This window comes from Haliotis rubra, unplaced genomic scaffold, assembly GCF_003918875.1.
Source record: "Haliotis rubra isolate DU_JTF1 unplaced genomic scaffold, ASM391887v1 Scf219, whole genome shotgun sequence".
In the NCBI taxonomy this organism is placed as follows: domain Eukaryota; kingdom Metazoa; phylum Mollusca; class Gastropoda; order Lepetellida; family Haliotidae; genus Haliotis; species Haliotis rubra.
The window spans coordinates 500,435-521,177 of record NW_025766214.1 but is presented as its reverse complement, the minus strand read 5'-3'; the positions used below and the strand labels follow the sequence as shown (position 1 = coordinate 521,177).

Sequence of the window (20,743 nt, the reverse complement as noted above, 5' to 3'; positions counted from 1 at the left end):
GAATAGGTCACATCCCAGCCAATCAGGTGGCAGTTGAGGTTAGAGAGTCGATCATCACAGCTCACAACACAGATTGAAATAGAAACTGTTGAGAGCACTATGGGAGAAACAGTGAAAGAAACAAATACTTGTGTAGACATGTTTTCTAAAGTTAATATATATTTGTTTCGAATCACAACAAAACAAATTACCTTTGAATATCTTATTTCGTTTTCGAAGTGAGTCATCTCCCAGTCTAGCTTCAGCCAATATAAGACATACTAGCCCAAATGGAAATACAGAAATCCGCCCTTGAAGACAACAGAACCGTTTGTCTCACAGTCCCTGAACTGTATTATTTCCCTTCCACCAAACCCTTTCTGCAGTGCAAACGCCCTAAACGAAGAAGCAAGTCTAGATTTCCTCAGGAACTAGGGTTCTTTTCAATTTAAGTGCAGTTATTTGTTTCAGAATAATATATTGTCGTGGACTAGGCGTTAGTACAAGAAGGAAGGGTACTAGAGACGCATGTGCGTGTCGTACATCTGCCATTGTTTTTCTCCCCGAACATCAGCGCCATCACAGACTTGGCTACAGATTCATCGTCTACGTTGATACGGCCTCTGGAAATATATCATTTTGATTGAAACAAGCAGCTTGTGAGATTGGAGATTCAGAACTTGAATCTGTGGGAAATCTAGACTTCCTATATATAAAGGTTATCGCGTTGCAGTAAGTAATGAAGGACATTACGTTTGGTTCAGGAACTGGGAGAACAAGACAGACTAACGGTGACACGGCATATGCCCTGACCACACCAACAAAACACGGTTTTTGAATGGTCGTTTCTTCTATACTGAGATAAACAAATAAAGGAACACATGAAAATTCAAGTGTCCCTTTAATATTTTCCAGTTTTTCATCACCAGCTTTGAATAGCGCTGTGAAAGGAAATCAGAAGAAATATAAAAGGAACACTGACATGAAGTGGTGTTCCCTTAATTGTTTCCTTCAGTATACTTTGCTAGGATTACTGACTGACTGAGTTTGGTTTTACGCCGCTTTTAACAATATTCCAGCATCATCACGGCGGGGACACCAGAAATGGGCTTCACACATTGTACCCATCAGGTGGCAGTTGAGTTGAGTCTTCGGCGTGACGAGCCAACGATTTAACCATTAGGCTACCCACCGCCCATTTTGCTAGGATTAGCCTTGTCATTTTAATAAACTTCGTTAAGTAACACGTTGTTGTTTTTTCGTTTCAGAGGATGGCGAAGAGACCAGCGTGCGTCGTGTCATATTAGCGTAAATCCAGTGTTCTAAGCTTCTGCCCTACCTAACAGCATTATCTCTATACATGTTCATGAAGTAAACACTGATAACTTTATTATGGGGCAATGCACAGTGATTAGCTTTGTACTTGTTTCTTTACTACTCAAACAATCTAAGAAAGCATCCCGTTTCCATACCAATATATTTGATTTGACATGGCCATAACAGATTAACTATACTCCTGTAGAAAATTCAGATGTTGTTAAATTTCATCAGGATAGCATCTCAACATCTAAACAACGCGATGCCATATAGTGTTATGCTGTGGGATCAGATAGAGCTTATCTCCCTTTGATCAGTAAATCGAGACGCAATGTTGCATTGAAAAATATACAGGTTATGGGTATCTTTCTGTACAAGCCTTGGATATAAACATTGCAGATGGATGCATAGATGTATGTATGTATACGCGCTTTAGAGGGTAACGTGCATTCTGCAACAGATACCTGAACCCAGCCCAGTCGCCGGGCAAAGCTCTCTGAAACATTGAGGGTGATGAAATAAATCCAGGTACCACAAACGACGTTTGTTTTACTGAAGAATAATTGTTGAATGTGTCGGAACAGCGTCGTCTAACACACCAGTATTTTGCCACTTTAGTTTTCACTTTTCAATTTAAACAAATTCCAAAGAAGTATGACGTTTGTTGCCGAGCAACGTCACGGACTAATGTCTTGAACTGCACAAGTGTTGACGTTGAAATTACAAAGTACAAGTATTGCTGTTGACATGTACAAATTACAGAGTGTTGTACATACAGCTAACGAATTTCGTGATATCGGTTATTTTTACCATTGAGCATTCCACCTACTGTTTTCCTTTACTTTAGTACTTGTATACATGAATTATATGTACATAATGAGATTGGCCCTTTTATCAATGTGTTACTGGTTTAGAAATAAAATGTATAAATATCTATGTATCTATGTTTTTGTAAGTTCATTGGTATTGTTGGGACCATCATCTTTAAGGAATCTCTAGTTGTAAAACAGAAACGTTTGAGTGAGTGAGTGAATTTGGTTTATTGTCAGGAGTGAGTGAGTTTAGGTTTACGCCGCACGCAGCAATATTCCAACTATATAGCGGCGGTCTGGTAAATAATCGAGTCTGGACCAGACAATCCAGTGATCAACAGCATGAGCATCGATATGCGCAATTGGGGAACCGATGACATGTGTCAACCAAGTCAGCGAGCCTGCTCCTACCGAACCCGTTAGTCGCCTCTTACGACAAGCATGGGTTACTGAAGGTTCATTCTAACCCGGACCTTCACGGGTTTGTTGTCAGGTCACATGAAAGGAGGAGCAAGACTCGATTACGAGTGAGTGAGTGAGTGAGTGAGTGATCAGTGAGTGAGTGAGTGAGTGAGTGAGTGAGTGAGCGAGCGAGCTTGAGGCGGAGCAGTGAAGTAGTGCATGTGTCGTTTCCATGCCATAGATGTTTCTATTTGGGTGAAATCTGTATTCAGATATCGCAACTGACAGACCGAGGATCATAATAAGAAGGGCTGATGTGGTATTCGAACCCACCACACGGGTCTCGGACATGATATGGGAATTAGCTCTGTCATCTGTTAGATATATGTATCAACCTGTGTCACTCTCGCGCCATCTGTATTATTTACTGTTAATGCGTATTCCGGGGTTTGTGATATTAATTATCATACAGGAAGAGACAGAAAGTAGAATCGTATTTTAAATTTGAGAATATCAACCGAACTGAGGGACAATCTTACACGCAGGGCGCCTATATAAGCTTTCATACTATAATTATACAGTGAGTGAGTTTTGTTTTACGCCGATTTTAGCAATATTCCAGCAATATCACGGCGGGGACACCATAAATGTTCTTCACACATTGTACCCATGTGAGGAATCAGACAGGGGTCTTCAGGAGACGAGCGAACGCTTTAACCACTAGGCTACCACACTGCCCTATAACCATATATTTCCTGATTCCTTCACGATGAGGAGCAGAAGGTGAGTGTGCGAGTATGGTTTCATGCCGTATATTGGACAATATTCCAGTAATATCAACACCAGAAATGAACTTCAAATATTCTACCCATGTGGGAATCGAACCCTGGCGAGCGTTCGCTTTAACCACTGGGCTACCCTATCACTCAAATAGCGGAATGTCGTTGGATCCCCGGTCACGCCATGCCAAAAGACAGCTTAAAGTGGTTCTTGTTATGCTACGTTGTCATTAATGGGATAAAATAAGGATCGTAATCACTAATCAGCAAACATATGTGAGTTGGGTATCTGTGTTAAACTGGTGTATGATATCTAAGTGGTCTAGGAATAAAACAAACAAGGAACGAAGCCCGATGAGGAATGATATATGAGGATTGTTGATAACTTAAAACGTATGCTAGTGAATGCATTACCTTCCCACCTTGTTTGGAGGACATTTGCACGGGAAAGCCAGCTGAGCAACCGAGCAGACGATTTACACCAAGGGAAGTAACTCTAACTTCTTACCAACAGATTTCAATCGATAGCCTAATTTTAAATTCATTGAGAGGCTATATCAGCATGACAGGGGGTGTAATACGGGTCTAATTGGTTGGTTGAAGCGCATGCCCTCAACCGCGGTATATAATATGGCTGGGTGGATGGAAAGATCCCAAAACCTCAACCGCATCCTCGCACAGTTCTGCTTTTTCGCATTAAACCATATAGATATTTTCTAGCCTAGTTGTGGTCCTGTGGACCTGTTGTAAGTAATCGAATTGAATAGAAGATAACAATACACGGGATAATCAAGAAGGACCCATGCTTGAGGGTGTCCTCCCATTTGTGAGAACTCCCAGTTGTGGAGACACTTTAATTAATGGTTCAGTGCACATAGGTGGTGTTTCCACATCCCTACAATGAAAGTGGGATCAGCCCAGTTGTTGAAGAGTACCCGCAGGAGTCATTGATGAGTAGATTAATGTAAAATAGATTATCAAAGATTCTATTCACACAGAAGAAATAGACTATTGGTCATGTTGGTTTAAACATATTTTATTATTATTTATGAAAATGAATTGGGATTGGTGAGCAAGCATTACTGCTTATGTTAACACCGCCCCATGCAGCATAAAATACAAAATGAAATGGAGGATGTGACGTCATCGATATTGACTCATTGCAGAAATATATTATTAAGTATGCACATCAAATACAACCATTCTCTAAGTAGTCATAATTAGAGAGTTACAGTTGTGTGCGTGTCTAACAAGCTATTGTAGGAATATAAATCAATCATGAGAAGGTTGTTGGAGTTAATTTAAGTATTTTCCTGAGAAAATTTGAAACGTTGTAGTCTTGATGATATAATCGTGGACAGATTCAACTATTTTTGGTTTACACAAGGAGTAAATTCTTTGTTTCCGTTCAAAATGGTATCCAGGTTATAACGGGTAGTGCCGGTTAAAAAGGATTTGGCATAAGAGGCAGTTCGACTGTAAACTTGTATTTCAGAGTTATTTCTTAAACTACATGTATATCTTGTAGTTTCGGAGAAGGATGTAAATCTGAGTAGGTAAATTAATTTCTCTTTCAAATGATCACGAAGTTACCTACACAAAGTGTATTTTAATCAATTTATCTTATAAAGTTTCATTAAGACTTCCACAAGATTCAGTTACATAGCAAATCAGTAATTAGCTAGGGTTAATCCATTCCATCAGACAGGGGAGTAATGTGTGTTTCCTTTGTTAACTACCTACTCCACTGTCTCACAGCTGGGAGTCTCACAATTGGGAGTTCTCTGCCACAAATGTAGGAGTAGACCTGCTTGAGGAGTGCCTGGAAAACCAGGACTGGTAGGTGATAGAAGAGGCTAATTATACACAGGGATTGTAGGAATCACTCACCACTATCAGCACTAGACTATATATATCAGTCTATATAATCAGGCTATCGAAATGAATTCTTGCTGAGTCCTGAAGACAAGTTCAATGTCGAGATATACATACCAAAGTTAATCTATCCGCGATGTATTACTTCTTTCCGTGAATGTAAATTACATGAACACTTCGTACCGGGCACCCTCGGTGAGTCAGTTGGGTTTAATGCCGCTCTGACAAAATATTTCAGTTACATTGCAGCGCATATCTTATACAGTTAGGAAATCAAAGAAATGTATTGTATAAAAGGCCTCCGGCACATATACAAGAAAGCGGGAGTTATACATATATACATCATAACACTGTTACACACAGGGATACACACGTTGTTTAAATAGTTCATTTCCATAGGCTAATGCATATTTAAGATAAAGTGAAAGATATAATATAATAGATTCGTTCTTTGTCGTTACATATATATATATATATATATACATATATATATATATATATATATATATATATATATATATATATATATATATATATATATATATATACATCGTGTATACAAAAGCAGGGCGGATCTAGGATTTTGGATGGGGTGGGGGGTTGCACATTTATTATGAACACTCACTCACGCACACACACACCTTCTCTCTCTCTATCTGGATCCGCCCCTGAAAGGTCTTTAACGGTGACATCGATACCATTGCTTGTTGGTTGGCGTGTTTCACGCCGCACTCACCAATCTCCCAGCCATATGGCGGCGGTGTGTAAATAATCGAGTCTGGACCAGACAATCCAGTGATCAACATCGATATCAAGTACTATTTGCATTATATATTTCCACTGTAAAATGTTTCTGTTTCTATATTGCATAATTTTTCAATTTGTTTCGGAATTTACAACGGTGGAAAAGTGGAGTTTGAAACTGACGAGCACAAATATGGAGTGACGGACCGAGGGCCAGTCATAGTACTAGCACGACTATAGCTCCTCAGCCCCACGTACTGTAACGAACTGCGACGTCTAAGTCGATAACCTCTCCAATCTCCCCGAAACCCTTCAGCATTTTACTTTGTTCTTAGCAGTTCACGGCTGAGGTTGTGTTAAATACATGTGTCGTCGACACATATTTACCAACAGTCAGGAGGAAGGTATAGACGTAACTCAGTCTAAAGTGAAATTGAGGCCCAGTATTATTCGTTACACTGCTATACACGAATAATACCGAGCCAAAGTAACGGAATATGTTAATAACTCAGTAAATAAAGCTGAGGCCCAGTATTATTCGTTACACTGCTATACACGAATAATACCGAGCCAAAGTAACGGAATATGTTAATAACTCAGTCTAAGTAAAGCTGAGGCCCAGTATTATTCGTTACACTGCTATACACGAATAATACCGAGCCAAAGTAACGGAATATGTTAATAACTCAGTCTAATAAACCGAGGCCCAGTATTATTCGTTACACTGCTATACACGAATAATACCGAGCCAAAGTAGCGGAATATGTTAATAACTCAGTCTAAGTAAAGCTGAGGCCCAGTATTATTCGTTACACTGCTATACACGAATAATACCGGAGCCAAAAGTAGCGGAATATGTTAATAACTCAGTCTAAGTAAACTGAGGCCCAGTATTATTCGTTACACTGCTATACACGAATACTACCGAGCCAAAGTAGCGGAATATGTTAATAACTCAGTCTAAGTAAACTGAGGCCCAGTATTATTCGTTACACTGCTATACACGAATACTACCGAGCCAAAGTAGCGGAATATGTTAATAACTCAGTCTAAGTAAACCGAGGCTTAGTATTATTCGTTACACTGCTATACACGAATACTACCGGAGCCAAAGTAGCGGAATATGTTAATAACTCAGTCTAAGTAACTGAGGCCCAGTATTATTCGTTACACTGCTATACACGAATACTACCGAGCCAAAGTAACGGAATATGTTAATAACTCAGTCTAAGTAAACTGAGGCCCAGTATTATTCATTACACTGCTATACACGAATAATACCGAGCCAAAGTAACGGAATATGTTAATAACTCAGTCTAAAGTGAGCTGAGGCCCAGTATTATTCGTTACACTGCTATACACGAATAATACCTAGCCAAAGTAACGGAATATGTTAATAACTCAGTCTAAGTAAACCGAGGCTTAGTATTATTCGTTACACTGCTATACACGAATAATACCGAGCCAAAGTAACGGAATATGTTAATAACTCAGTCTAAGTAAACTGAGGCCCAGTATTATTCGTTACACTGCTATACACGAATAATACCGAGCCAAAGTAGCGGAATATGTTAATAACTCAGTCTAAGTAAACTGAGGCCCAGTATTATTCGTTACACTGCTATACACGAATACTACCAGAGCCAAAGTAACGGAATATGTTAATAACTCAGTCTAAGTAAACTGAGGCTCAGTATTATTCGTTACACTGCTATACACGAATATATACCAAATGTATATCTAAAACAAAAGTAACGAGTTACGAAACATTTCGTATTTCTCCCACCACTGAGTATGCAGGATTTCAAGAGAAGCACCGATGCGGGGGATTATTTTTTCCCTGTTTGTAGTCGAACCGCTGGTTAGGTTGCGTAAAGAAAGGGACAGCCAGGTAGGAGAAAGGATGGAGACGGCACAACACAGGTCAATGAATCAATAACTTGGTCGGCACTTGTGCACGTGCTTTTCGAACACCTGGCTGTCCCTTTCTCCGCACTCCTCCCTCGTAACAAATAGTGAACTGTGTCAATATTAAATGATAGTTTGTTAAACAACTTGTGCATTTTTAGGACATAAATTCTGCAAAAACCTCACAGAGCTGGTCTGATGTTTTGATCATGATCAGCGTTTCATTGAGCATTTTATGTTTATTAGTTTTCGAGTTAGATTGCAATTCATCGGTCCGCTTTTGCGCCAAACGGACTGTAGTCTATCGTGACTATAGCATCACAATTTCATCTGGCGAACGAATATTATAGGACGGATATGATGGCATGAAATTAAAAAAGTAGCTGTCAGAGTACTACGAAATGAGACGAAAAACACCGTAAATTATAACTTTGTAGCTGTTTACTTGTATTAATGTTCATTGTCCCAGTGATAAAGGGTTAATGTAAAGTAACATAACTTCTTTGAGTGGCATTTTAGAAGTTGGGAAGTACAATATAGAACAAACTTTATGGATAACAACTTCTTTTATTCGTGAGCGCGACGTTTCGATACAGATTCTTGTACCGTTGTCAAGCATAATGGGACATGAAGAATGGGGAGTATATATATACTGGATGTAACAATGTAACAAAGAAAAACAACATAATTAACATAATTGGCTAGGCAGAAAGCTGATGAAGCCAGAGAGTAGACAAAGGATAGGCGTGGAAGCCAATAATATACAAATAATAATGAGATGTTTATACAGCTGTTGAAGTTTATACAGTAGATTGGGCTTGGTGGATGAGTGCATCATAACCAAATCAGCCATTTTCGACCACATCAAAGCAAGCCCTAATCATCAAATAGAGTGGTCTGACATCACCATTCTCTCTAACAAACAAACAGAATTCACTAAACGCAAGCTCACCGAAGCCATCCACATCAAACGCCAAAAGCCCACCATCAACCGAGACCAAGGATACTTCATTCCATCCGCTTATGATGCACTCATCCACCAAGCCCAATCTACTGTATAAACTCTGCTGTATAAACATCTCATTACCATTTGTACATTATTGGCTTCCACGCCTGCCCTTTGTCTACTCTCTGGCTTCATCAGCTTTCTGCCTAGCCAATTATGTTAATTATGTTGTTTTTCTTTGTTACATTGTTACATCCAGTATGGTCTACTCACATTTGTGAGAACTCCCAGTTGTGAGACTCCCAGTTATGAGACAGTGAAGTAGGTAATTAACAACGAAAACACACCATACTCCCCTGTCTGATAGAATGGATTCACCCTAGCTAATTACTGATTTGCAATGTAACTGATTCTTGTGGAGGTAACTTAATGAAACTTTATAAGATAAATTGATTAACATACTCAGGTAAATGTCTTTAATAATTAAACAACTTTGTGTAGGTAACTTCGTGATCGAAGAGAAATTAATTTACCTACTCAGGTTTACTCCGTCTCCAAAACTACAAGCTATAGTTTAAGAAATAACTCTGAAATTTACAGTCGAAATGCCCCTTATGCCAAACCCTTTCTACCCGACACAATAAATTTATGGAATGCCCTACCAAATTCCAAAGAGTCATGAAGTCTCAAAGAATTTTAAAACCTAACTACAAAACCGAAAACAAGATTTTATTGATCTTAATTATGGCTCTTGTTTTTGTCAAATCGTTCACTGCTGCCTCAGGCTCGGATGTAACGACCCAAACGCCGATAAGTATAACAGACATTTAATACACAGTGCATGTTGCTCTTGTGGATATCAACTACCCGTTATAACCTGGATAATTTTGTGAACGGAAACAAAGAATTCACTCCTTTGTGTACACCAAAAATAGTTGAATCCGTCCACGATTATATCATCAAGACACAACCTTCAAATTTTCACAGGGAAATACTGAAATTAACTCAACAACCTTCTCGTGATTGATTTATATTCCTACAATAGATTGTTAGACACACACAACTGTAACTCTCTAATTATGACTACTTAGGGAATAGTTGTATTTGATGTAATCTGTATATATTTATATGTACTTTAAAATATATTTCATTTTATATTTTATGTTGCATGGGAGCTGTGTTAACATAAGCAGTAATACTTCACCAATCCCAATTCATTTCCATAAATAATAATAAAATATGTTTAAACCAAAATGACTTTCAAACTTCATAATAGTCAATAAAATGCTTTATCATAATTACATATTCTTCTCAATAAATAAAATATTGAATGAACTATTTCTTCTGTGTAAAAATATAATCTTTGATAATCTATTTCATTAATCAACTCATCAATGAACTATGCCTCCTCTGGGTGATGTAAAGTAACATATCAAAATATATATGTATGACTAAATTAAAATGTCCAACAGTTTTGGAATGTTGTTTTACCCTTCAAATAACGCAATCACGAAATCGAATCTTATATCGACATAAACCGTTGGATAACACCAAGAGCAACACATTAAGCCATCACTATCCCAGAACACCTACTATGATTGTAATTATTCCAGAGTATAGCCTAGTGTAATTTCATATTTATACGGTTTTAACATAAATCTTTTCTTAAATGAGTTATGACATAAATTATACGCCTGCTGTATGTGAGATCATAAAATAAGCGTGTCGGAGGGTATTTGAAGACCTATGTATTGTGTCAAATCGTGTTCGTTCACTACATGCAATCTGGAAGTTTACACGTAGGGCGAGTACCGTTTTCTGGCATCAATAGACTTGATTAATCGATTTATATTGATCCTTAAATATAACAAAATACATATGAATACTGTCGTATTGTAATTTCAGTTGTTTCATATTTACAGTTGAATATAAAAAATAATTGCACGTGCATATAGTATAAATGCACGTCGAGGAATGTGAAAATGAATATAACAGTAAAAACGAAGTAAGGCTATACATTGCGGAAGTAGCAATGCGCATGACCGGAAATGACAACTTGGTGATGTGGGATATTGAGCCACGTTGATTAGCGAAACGACGTGGAATATGACAGGGAAATAACCACTATTTACACCTTATACTTGCACTATACGTACCAGAATTTATAGCAAAACATTAGAAGAGCACAACAGCTCGTTGGGACAGGAAACGGATTTCCACTAACACATAGGGTAAGTCTGTAAGTACCCGACCGGCATTCGTTGTGGCTAGATGCGATCATCTGTCAAAATATTGCATGAAGCCAAATTGGTACGGTATATTAAGATAAGCATTTGGTTGGTGTTATTACTACGCCAAACTTGGATTATTACCTATAAGATTTAAGCGCATGTTCTGTAACCAATGATATGAATTCCTATTTAGAAAGCTTGCAACCAGCTGGGATGTTTTGACCCGGCGTGGATCCGATTGAGAGTGAATAAGATAGGCCTAGAGATAGTTCTAATCACTGCCAAGTGTAGAGTACAACATATATCAGGGCCATATCTAGTTGTGTTTTTCATGATTTTAGAAATAAACAAAGTGATAGTTATTCATGATCTATCATATGTTATGCCACTTAATTATAGTCATTGTTCTAGACTGTGGTGATCACTGCTTATTAATCACTTTGTAACATTACAGCCATGGTAGATCTGTACAACTGCATACATGACACTAATGCAGGAATGTTGTCAGGAATTATATGCAGTCATCATACAATGCCATAATAAAAGTATCCCCACATGGGTACAATGTGTGAAGCCCATTTCTGGTGTCTTCCACCATGATATTGCCAGAATATTGCTAAAAGCGGCCCAAACCATACCATACTCACTTCCTCGTACAAGTATTCTTAGGGTTATGTTCACAGAGATGCAGCATAGACAGCGACTAGTTTAAAGGGACAGTATGTCCACGTTTCTCATTCTTTTTAATCATGCATCATGTAATTTCTGAGTGTGTCATGCCTATAATTCATGGATGATTCAATATTCTCAAACCAAAACAATAGAACTCCACACAGTGAAGCTGACAACGCAAGTTCTGTGCAGAGTTAACTGGCTTCAATAAAAAAATATATGAGGGTTGATTTGAACAAAAAAAGAGATGTATTTTAAGGGATGGTTACAATAAAGTTATTACCAGCATGATTAGTAGTCTGCATGTATCAAAGCCTAGATTACTATATGATTATTCCTCAGTCGTATGAACAATGATGAAAGCTATCCCACCCATGGTTCCTCCAAGTCTGACTACTCAGTCAAGAATTGCTCTTCAACAGCCCACACTTATTGTAACCTATGTAAGAGGCAACTAACACGATTGTTTGGTCAGGTTTGCTAACTTGGTTGACACATTATCATGATTATTGTGTATGACTGAGTTGCAGAGATCGCTGCTTGTGATGTCAATCACTGGGTGGCCTGGTCCAGGCTTGATTATTTACACTACAGACCATGATCATACAGATCAAATATTGCAGAGTGCAGCATTAAACATGGTTAAACAACAAAGAACCTCTGTCACATCTTACAAAGTCCATTCATGAGTTTTTGTTTCTTTTCGGATGAGTCTACACATTTAAATAAACATTGTCATGAAATGTGGAACTTTCATTGAGAAATAATCTTAAAATGTGAAGAAGCTATTTTCTCTGTGTGTCATATGTTATGGAAAGCAAGGGGATATGGGTTTCTTTGATGTGTAAACCTATATTGCCTTGTACCTCATTGTCGCAGTTGAAGTATTAATCTATATTATCAGATGAAACAATGTAATTATGTATTAATAGTACTCACTGGCATTACGTCATGTGTTCATGTTTTTGTGAGTTAGTTTACAAACATGAGAAAAGTCTGGACAGGCGATGAACCCACACCAGTGGTAACTTGAGCAGAGACTTCTGTAACAGATTCTGAGTGAGTTTAGTTTTACGCCGCACTCAGCAATATCCCAGCTATATGGCGGCGGTCTGTATATAATCGAGTCTGGACCAGACAATCCAGTAATCAACAGCATGAGCATCGATCTGTGCAATTTGGAACCGATGACATGTGTCAACCAAGTCAGCGAAACTGACCACCCGATCCCGTTAGTCGCCTCTTACGACAAGCATAGTCGCCTTTTATGGCAAGCACATAGGTTGCTGAAGACCTATTCTACCCCGAATCTTCATGGGTAACACAGATTCTGAGGCACAAAGAGGGGTTAACAGCTGTTTAAAGGCTTTAAAACAATTGATGTACTGTCAGGAATTTGTTTCATGCTGAGATTAGATTTGGAATGGTTAGACTCCGAGATATGGTTGAATGTGGGAGATTGCAGTATTCAGACGTCTACAACAAACTCTACCCTCAGTATTACCAGGGATTTATCCCTGTTTTTATTTAAACTTTGCAATAATGTAAAACTAAAACATTAAAACCTCACTTTGTATTTAAAAGTTCTTAGCCCTCTGTCAACTTTGTGATGTTCTTGCTGGTGAAATATTATTCACACGCTCCTTTCGTTGATCTTCCGTACAGATATCTCAAGATGAGGATTAAAGAAATTGATCGAACGGCTAATGTGTCGTGGTCACCAGTTGACCAATATCCAATCTACATGGTAACAGGAACAGCAGCCCAGCAACTGGATGCCACATTCAGGTAAGTTGGGATGTACAGTGACACATGCGTCTTTAATTTTGTAATGATAAAAGAACTGAGTAATCTTATCGATTACTATGCCTCTTATGATACGATGAATGTGCCTCCTGTGAAACAGTAACTATGAACCCAAATCCAATGTATCCAAATTCAATAGAAAAATCATTTTATAATATTCTCAGCATGATCCCAAAAGGGTACAAAGGGGTATACAAATTACAATGATGAGAGAAAAAGTTGATGTTAAATATTGCAATGCATGCAGTTGCAACTGGCAATTTATAACCCAATCTTTACTGTGTCTAGCATGCTAATATATCTGACACAGAGACTAATACTAATAGCGGATCACTTTTAGTTTTAAAGATGTAGGTGGGTTAAGGGAGACAACTCTATTGTTTTTACATATACTGCCATTTCCTCAATGTTTGTCAGCATGTCTCTTTAGCTATTTGAACTTTGGATAACCTAAATGGAACAATTAAAGAATATCAGCCTCATTGTTTTTACCTCATACTGTTACTCCTGTTAATACTATGGAGAGTGTTGATCCATTTACAAAGTGAACTGATGTTTATGTAACATATTGTTTGTATATATTGCAATTGAGCCTTGGACAATTGTCATACATCAATAATTGGATGCATATGTAACTAAACGAGCTCAATTGTAAATATCATCCCACTGTTGTGTTTGTATGATCATAGTGATATCAGGCACTGTATGTAACATGTAATAATCTCCATTTGCAGCACAAGTTCTGCACTAGAAGTGTACAGTCTGAATCTTGCTGAGGCCACACTGGACATGCCGCTTGTGGCTTCCTTACAGTCAGAATGCAGGTACCTGTCCACCACAAGCAACTTGCACAGAAATTTGAAGATCTGGTCAATCAGTAAAGAGAAAACTTAGAATATCAAAAACTTTGATGAGTATCCAATTGTTGACCCTTTAGGCACACAGTGAGAAGGAGGATGATCCAGATGGGAAATATAGTTGCAAATTGAACTCGTAACCCATAGTATTTGATCAAGATCTGACAAGCTGACTTACTGGTCCTGGGACCGTGGGTATCTGAGACAAGATTGGCGATGGAAAATATTTGTACTTAGACTTGGTTATTAAGCTTGCTTTGTTTAAGTGGGCAAATTCTTCAGAAATTATTTAAGTTAACAAATTGATGTATAGGGATAAAATGTGACACCATGGCCTCAGGGTTTGACTGTTAATCATGATAAACTTTCAGGTAGGTTGTATACTTACCAGGCACCGGAGAAAGCGAATGCAGTGCACACTAAGCACATCTAATTGTGTGGATGTAGTGCAGTATGCATGATATTAATATGCATTTTTACTCTGAATGCAAAATGTGAAAGAAAATATGTTTGTGTCCTGTCATGTCTGTGACAGTTATTGATACTGTTTCTCTGGTATTTTCAGATTCCACAAAGTGTTATGGGGATCTTATGGTATGAATGGTAGTACAACGTCGGCTGGGGTGATTGTAGCGGGTACAGACAATGGTCTCGTCCAAGCATTTGATGCAGCAGCTCTCTTGCAAGGGAACCAGGACTGTCAGCTGTTTGAAAAGTCAAAGCACACTGGTGCTGTCAAGGCTCTGGATTTTAACCCTTTCCAGGTGGGTGTGGATTTTGGCACTAGTTTTGAAACCCTGTATTTATTTTCTGTAATGTATTCTGTCATGTCAGTTCTGACTTTATATGATGTTGTAAACCTTTCATCCCATGGCAGTAGGCATTAATCTTCATGGCTACCTGGAATGGAGATCTGGGTGGGAATTGATTTTCAGCAACCCATGCTTGTTATAAGAGGCAAGGTGGTCATTGATCCTATAAATGTTGACTTCTTCACAAGGTGATTGATTTGATGTAGGAATTATTATTGTGTAATAACCTTTTGGATTCACGATATAAAATGTTGAATGGTTTTATCATTTCATTTCCAGCAAAACCTGCTTGCGTCAGGAGCAGGTGAATCTGAGATCTACATATGGGACATGTCAAAGCCTGACAACCCTATGACACCTGGACAGAAGTCATTGGTAAACCTTCTGTAGTGATTCATGTTCTTTTAGTTCTTTGGATAAAATGATAAATCGTTTGTGTAATGTGAGATTTTAAATAGGTTTTCAAACTGTAACATGCAATATACATTTGAGTTGTCTGTGCTTAACACCTGCCTCCCTTTATGCATGTCTGTTTGTGTGATGAAAAGGTTTTCTTAAAAATAATTCATAATAGAAGATGAATTCTGTGACATATTAATAATTACTCTTGGGTCAATAATGTTAGAATTCTTCTTTTTATGTTTTACCTTCCCATGGCTATTATGATCAGTTGTCTACACACATAGACCCTGTTGCTTGCATGTCTTACTACCCTGTGCATGTGGGTGTGTGTTCATGATATAAACCACTGGTTTATGCTGAGTGTATCAGCGACTATGCTTGTCGTAAGAGGCAACTAACGGGATCGGGTGGTCAGGCTTGCTGACTTGGTTGACACATGTCATCGGTTCCCAATTGCGCAGATTGATGCTCATGCTGTTGATCACTGGATTGTCTGCTCCAGGCTCGATTATTTACAGACCGCCGCCGTATGGCTGAAATATTGCTGCGTGCAGCGTAAAACTAAACTCGCTCACTCTCTCACTGAGTGGATCAACAACAGGTTGACTATTGTTGACTCAGTATAGAACAGACCAACAAAATCCTTTCTGATCATTTGTATTAACCCTGTATGTTTCAGCCTCCTGAGGAAGTAGCATGTGTCGCCTGGAACAGGCAGGTTCAGCACATCTTGGGTTCCACATTCGGGACGCGCTGTGTTGTGTGGGACTTGCGGAAGAATGAACCAATCATCAAAATAAGTGACAGTATGTCTCGGGTGAGTGGAGACTGGGGGGGTGTCCAGCATATGTGTGTACGTGGATTTATTGCATCCAACACAAGCTCCCTAATGTTTGAACAAACCAAAATTTGGGGTGTGTCCTAGTCAGACATATTGTTACAATTACCCTTCTTGGTTTCATAGGCCCCTCAACAAATGCTTAAGGAATAGATTCCCAGCACTCAGCTGTTGCTTGTTACCAGCAAGGGTTGGGTCTTGTCATATTGATTGTTTTCATTTGTACTTTGGCAGCATTGTATGTTGCGAATAACATCAACCACCTATTTCTGTGACCCATACTTTGATCTGAAACCAGTTAATTACATTTGAAATAATGTATTGTTCAGAAGTTAGTTTGTCTTATAGTGCGTTAAAGTTTTAATGATGTTAATTCTTCATTGCGCTAACTTGATTAATGTCTCCAATTTCAGATAAAGTGTAAACATGTAGCCTGGCACCCTGATGTAGCCACCCAGCTGATGATCTCGTCCGAGGACGACCACACACCCGTCATACAGCTGTGGGATCTCAGATATGCCACATCACCACTCAAAGTTCTGGAGAATCATCAAAGGTATAACTTTGGCTCTTTCTTGTCAGCCTAGACATCACTGTGTGTTACTATTAGCGTGATTAGTGACTTCTTTGTTCAAAAGGTGCATTATGAATAGTTAAATACAAAAGGCTATCATCCACTGTTACACCAGGAATATTTTATCATTGTTTTGTGACTAGACTGGATTATCAGCTGTATGGACTAACATTCTCTCAGTGTCTCTGGGGCAGTGGGGTAGCCTAATGGTTAAAGTGTTCACCCAGACTGGGTTCCAGACATGAGTACAATGTGTGAAGCCCATTTCTTTCCTCCCCAAGATATTTCTGGACCTTTGCTGAAAGCGGCGTAAAACCCAACTCACTTACCACCCAGATGTGTGAATACACTGAAGTTGCCTCTCACGTGGGAGTTTCGATTACTCTGGAGAATTCTATGAACCTCACTTTTGTGCCACTGAGATGTGATTCTCTCCCATCCTCTCTCAATTTCTCCAGGGCTTCTGGTCATATATTGTATATTCACAAGTTAAAGATTTGGACATCCCTTGATTCAAATACTTAAGGAACGAACCTCAGGGACAACTTGGTTTTAAAAAATGCATTGTGTAGTTTCAGGCCTAATGGTAAATACTAATGATGTATATTTCTTTCAGAGGAATATTGTCAATGTCATGGTGCCCACGAGACCCTGACCTGCTATTGTCGTGTGGGAAAGACAACCGCATCCTGTGCTGGAACCCTAACTCCAATGTTCAGGGTGGAGAGGTGATGTGATATTATTGTGAACATCTCCATAGTCATTTGCAATCTGCAAAGGATTTTTTAAATATAGCATGAAGTACAAACCAAATTTTAGACTCTGAAACGTCATGTTAAAAACCCATGCAATTCAGTTTTGAGCAAAATATTTGGTTTCTGACGTAAGAATACATCCTTATGATTGTTTGCAGATTCCAAGTCTTTTCTTGATGAGGTTTAATTGTTTTGGATATATTTAAGGAACTTGTGTTACTAGTTCTTGCCTTTTATATTGTGTTGTAGTAGTGTCATTAGGTTTTATGTTCCAGGTGGTATACGAGTTACCGACAAGGAATCAGTGGAGTTTTGATGTAGAGTGGTGTCCACGCAATCCCTCCCTTATCTCCAGCTCATCATTTGATGGTCATGTGACTGTGTATTCTCTCATGGGAGGAGGGCACCCCATCCAGCCCAGCAACAAAGTAAGTATGTGACAGTGTGCTAAGGGCAGACCAGCTAGGGGCGGTGGGGTAGCCTAGTGCTTAAGTGTTCGCTAGTCACGCTGAAGGCCCGGGTTCGATTCCCACATGGGTACAATGTGTGCAGTGCATTTCTGGTGTTCCCCTTGATGATATTGCTGGGGCAGTGGGGTAGCCTAGTGGTAAAAGTGTTCGCTCGTCACGCTGAAGGTCCAGGTTCGATTCCCCACATTGGTACATTGTGTGAAGTCCTTTTCTGGTGTTCTGATGATATTGCTGGAATGTTGCTAAAAGTGGCATAAAACTAAACTTACTCACTCACTATGATATTGCTAAAAGCGGTGTAAAACTGAACTCACTCACTATCCAGCTGATCAGGGGCGGTGGGGTAGCCTAGTGGTTAAAGCGTTGGCTCGTCACACCGAAGACCCGGGTTCGATTCCCCACATGGGTACAATGTGTGAAGCCCATTTCTAGTGTCCCCTGCTGTGATATTGCTGGAATATTGCTAAAAGCGACGTAAAACCAAACTCAGTCAGTCAGTCCAGCTGATCATGTGGATTGCTGCTCACATTATCAATCACCTGAATTGTGTGGTCCTGACTAAATTATTTACAGGCTGTTATCATCCTGCCTAATGTTAAGCCTCAGACAAACATTTTCAGATATCCTCCAATAGCTCCTAGTTGACTTCCTCATTTGTTTTGAAGACAAATAGTTTGTTTAACAGGTATGGTGAGCATGAGCATGTGTAATAATGAAGTGAAAGCTGTTGTCTATGATGAAAATGCAGGGGTCCAGAACAGCTGGAATGTGGGCTGTCACGCTCTGTTGTTGTTGCATGTGGCAGACTGACAGCAGGGCACAGAAACTGCAGATCACTGAGACACATCTTCACATTTACAAACCAGTTTGATTACTATGAACACCAGGGTTTTCCACAGCTGACTGCTCAACTAGACTCGCCAGATGGTGGTGGAATTATCAGTATTGATTGCAGGGGTGTTCACTAATGAAGTGATCTCTTTCATACACCTGAGTAAAGTTGTTTCAAGGACAGGTACAAGATCACCATGTTCTGATTCCAGGTAGCCGAGTCATTCAGTGGACTGGAGCCATTCTCCCAGGCCCCTGTCCATGTGACCCAGGAGGAGGAGAAGGTCGTCCCACTACAGAAGCCCCCGAAGTGGCTCCGTAAACCTGTCGGTGCTTCCTTTGCTGTGAGTAGTGTGTTTCCATGATTCATCCCATTAGCATTACTGTAGTAATGATCGATTATGTTGATTGATCTATGTTCTTACTATATGATTCTGGTATGAACATTGGTATGTGGAATGGTGCTGCAGTGATACACATATGATCAGATTCACTTTGTTATTTGCTATTCTTTGTTTTGAAGTTTCTCTGTATCTTTTTTACCAAAACTTTTTTATTTTTATCCCCCGCCGCGCGTTTATCGCGAAGCGGGGGATATAGTATTAGGCTCTGTCCGTCGACGTACGTACGAATTGGAGTATCTTAAGAACCGTTCTCTAGATTCTTTTCATATTTGGTACCTAGGTTCATCACAGTATAAGAAAGGTCCAAGTCAGGTTTGGTGACCTTGACCTTCATTTCAAGGTCACAAGGGGACTTTCACGTTTTACCTGCATGTTAAGCTATCTCAAGAACCGTTCACTGGATTTTCTTCATATTCAATACAAAGCTTTATCTAGGAAAGGTGCAGGGCCCAGTCTATTCAGTGACCTTGACATAATTTTCAAGGTCATGGCGACACTTTGAAGATTTCAGCATGTAAACCTGCATGTTAAGCTATCTCAAGAACCGTTCACTGGATTGTCTTCATATTTGAAACCAAGCTTTATGTAGGGAAGGTGCAGGGCCCAGTCAATTTCACTTAATTTTCAAGGTCACAGCGACACTTTGAAGATTTCAGCATGTTAATCTGAATTGTCAGCAGGATATTTCAAGAACGGTTCACTGGATTTTCTTCAGACTTTCAAGACTTCCCTTAAATGTTTTTCAATAAGCAATTTCTTTAGTACTATTTTTGCATATTTCATACACTATGACATTCATGTCAAGGTCAAAGTCAGTCTTGAAAATATGTGTGTGTTTAAACACCTAAAGAGCAAGATATCAAGAGAGGTTGACTTGTCATGTTTTTGTTGACATTTAACTTCATCTTAAACTACGACCTTCACTTTCATTACTCTCTAAGTTTGATAATTTGCGGCGGGGGGTTATGTCACCTTAGCTTGTTACTCTTAATACCTCATCATATTGTTGGTTAATATTTCCATGTGTATTCCATTTATCATGTTTTTTCTACATTTAACAGACTCATTACAATGCCCAAAAATATTTACCAGTCTTATCACTATTTGTATGGGGCAGTAGGGTAACCTAGTGGTTAAAGTGTTTGCTCATCACATCGAAGGCCCGGCTTCGATTCCCTACATGGGTACAATGTGTGAAGCACATTTCTGGTGTCCCCCGCAGTGAATATTGCTGGAATATTGCTAAAAGGGGCGTATAACTAGACTCACTCACTCGCTATTTGTACTGTGATTTGAGTGTATATCTCAATACTATTATTCTTTTTTCAG

The 20,743-nt window shown here is 39.0% G+C and overlaps 2 protein-coding genes across 2 annotated transcripts in view; both read left to right on the top strand.

Annotated features, from left to right (window-relative positions):
• Positions 1-1,942, top strand: part of LOC124277159 (phospholipid scramblase 2-like) — a 39,097-nt gene extending 37,155 nt beyond the window's left edge. Inside the window, exon 9 of the mRNA XM_046712818.1 lies at positions 1,248-1,942. The gene's annotated coding sequence lies outside the window, so the exon portion shown is untranslated. The remainder of the gene's footprint in view (positions 1-1,247) is intronic.
• An 8,855-nt stretch (positions 1,943-10,797) lies between these two features.
• LOC124277145 (protein transport protein Sec31A-like) overlaps positions 10,798-20,743 on the top strand; it is a 34,106-nt gene continuing 24,160 nt past the window's right edge. The window contains exons 1-10 of the mRNA XM_046712800.1: positions 10,798-10,993; positions 13,331-13,453; positions 14,206-14,295; positions 14,894-15,092; positions 15,420-15,515; positions 16,222-16,359; positions 16,794-16,936; positions 17,571-17,682; positions 17,985-18,137; positions 19,223-19,354. Of these exons, the coding sequence (XP_046568756.1) occupies positions 13,341-13,453; positions 14,206-14,295; positions 14,894-15,092; positions 15,420-15,515; positions 16,222-16,359; positions 16,794-16,936; positions 17,571-17,682; positions 17,985-18,137; positions 19,223-19,354 (1,176 nt within the window). The 5' untranslated portion in view covers positions 10,798-10,993; positions 13,331-13,340. The remainder of the gene's footprint in view (positions 10,994-13,330; positions 13,454-14,205; positions 14,296-14,893; positions 15,093-15,419; positions 15,516-16,221; positions 16,360-16,793; positions 16,937-17,570; positions 17,683-17,984; positions 18,138-19,222; positions 19,355-20,743) is intronic.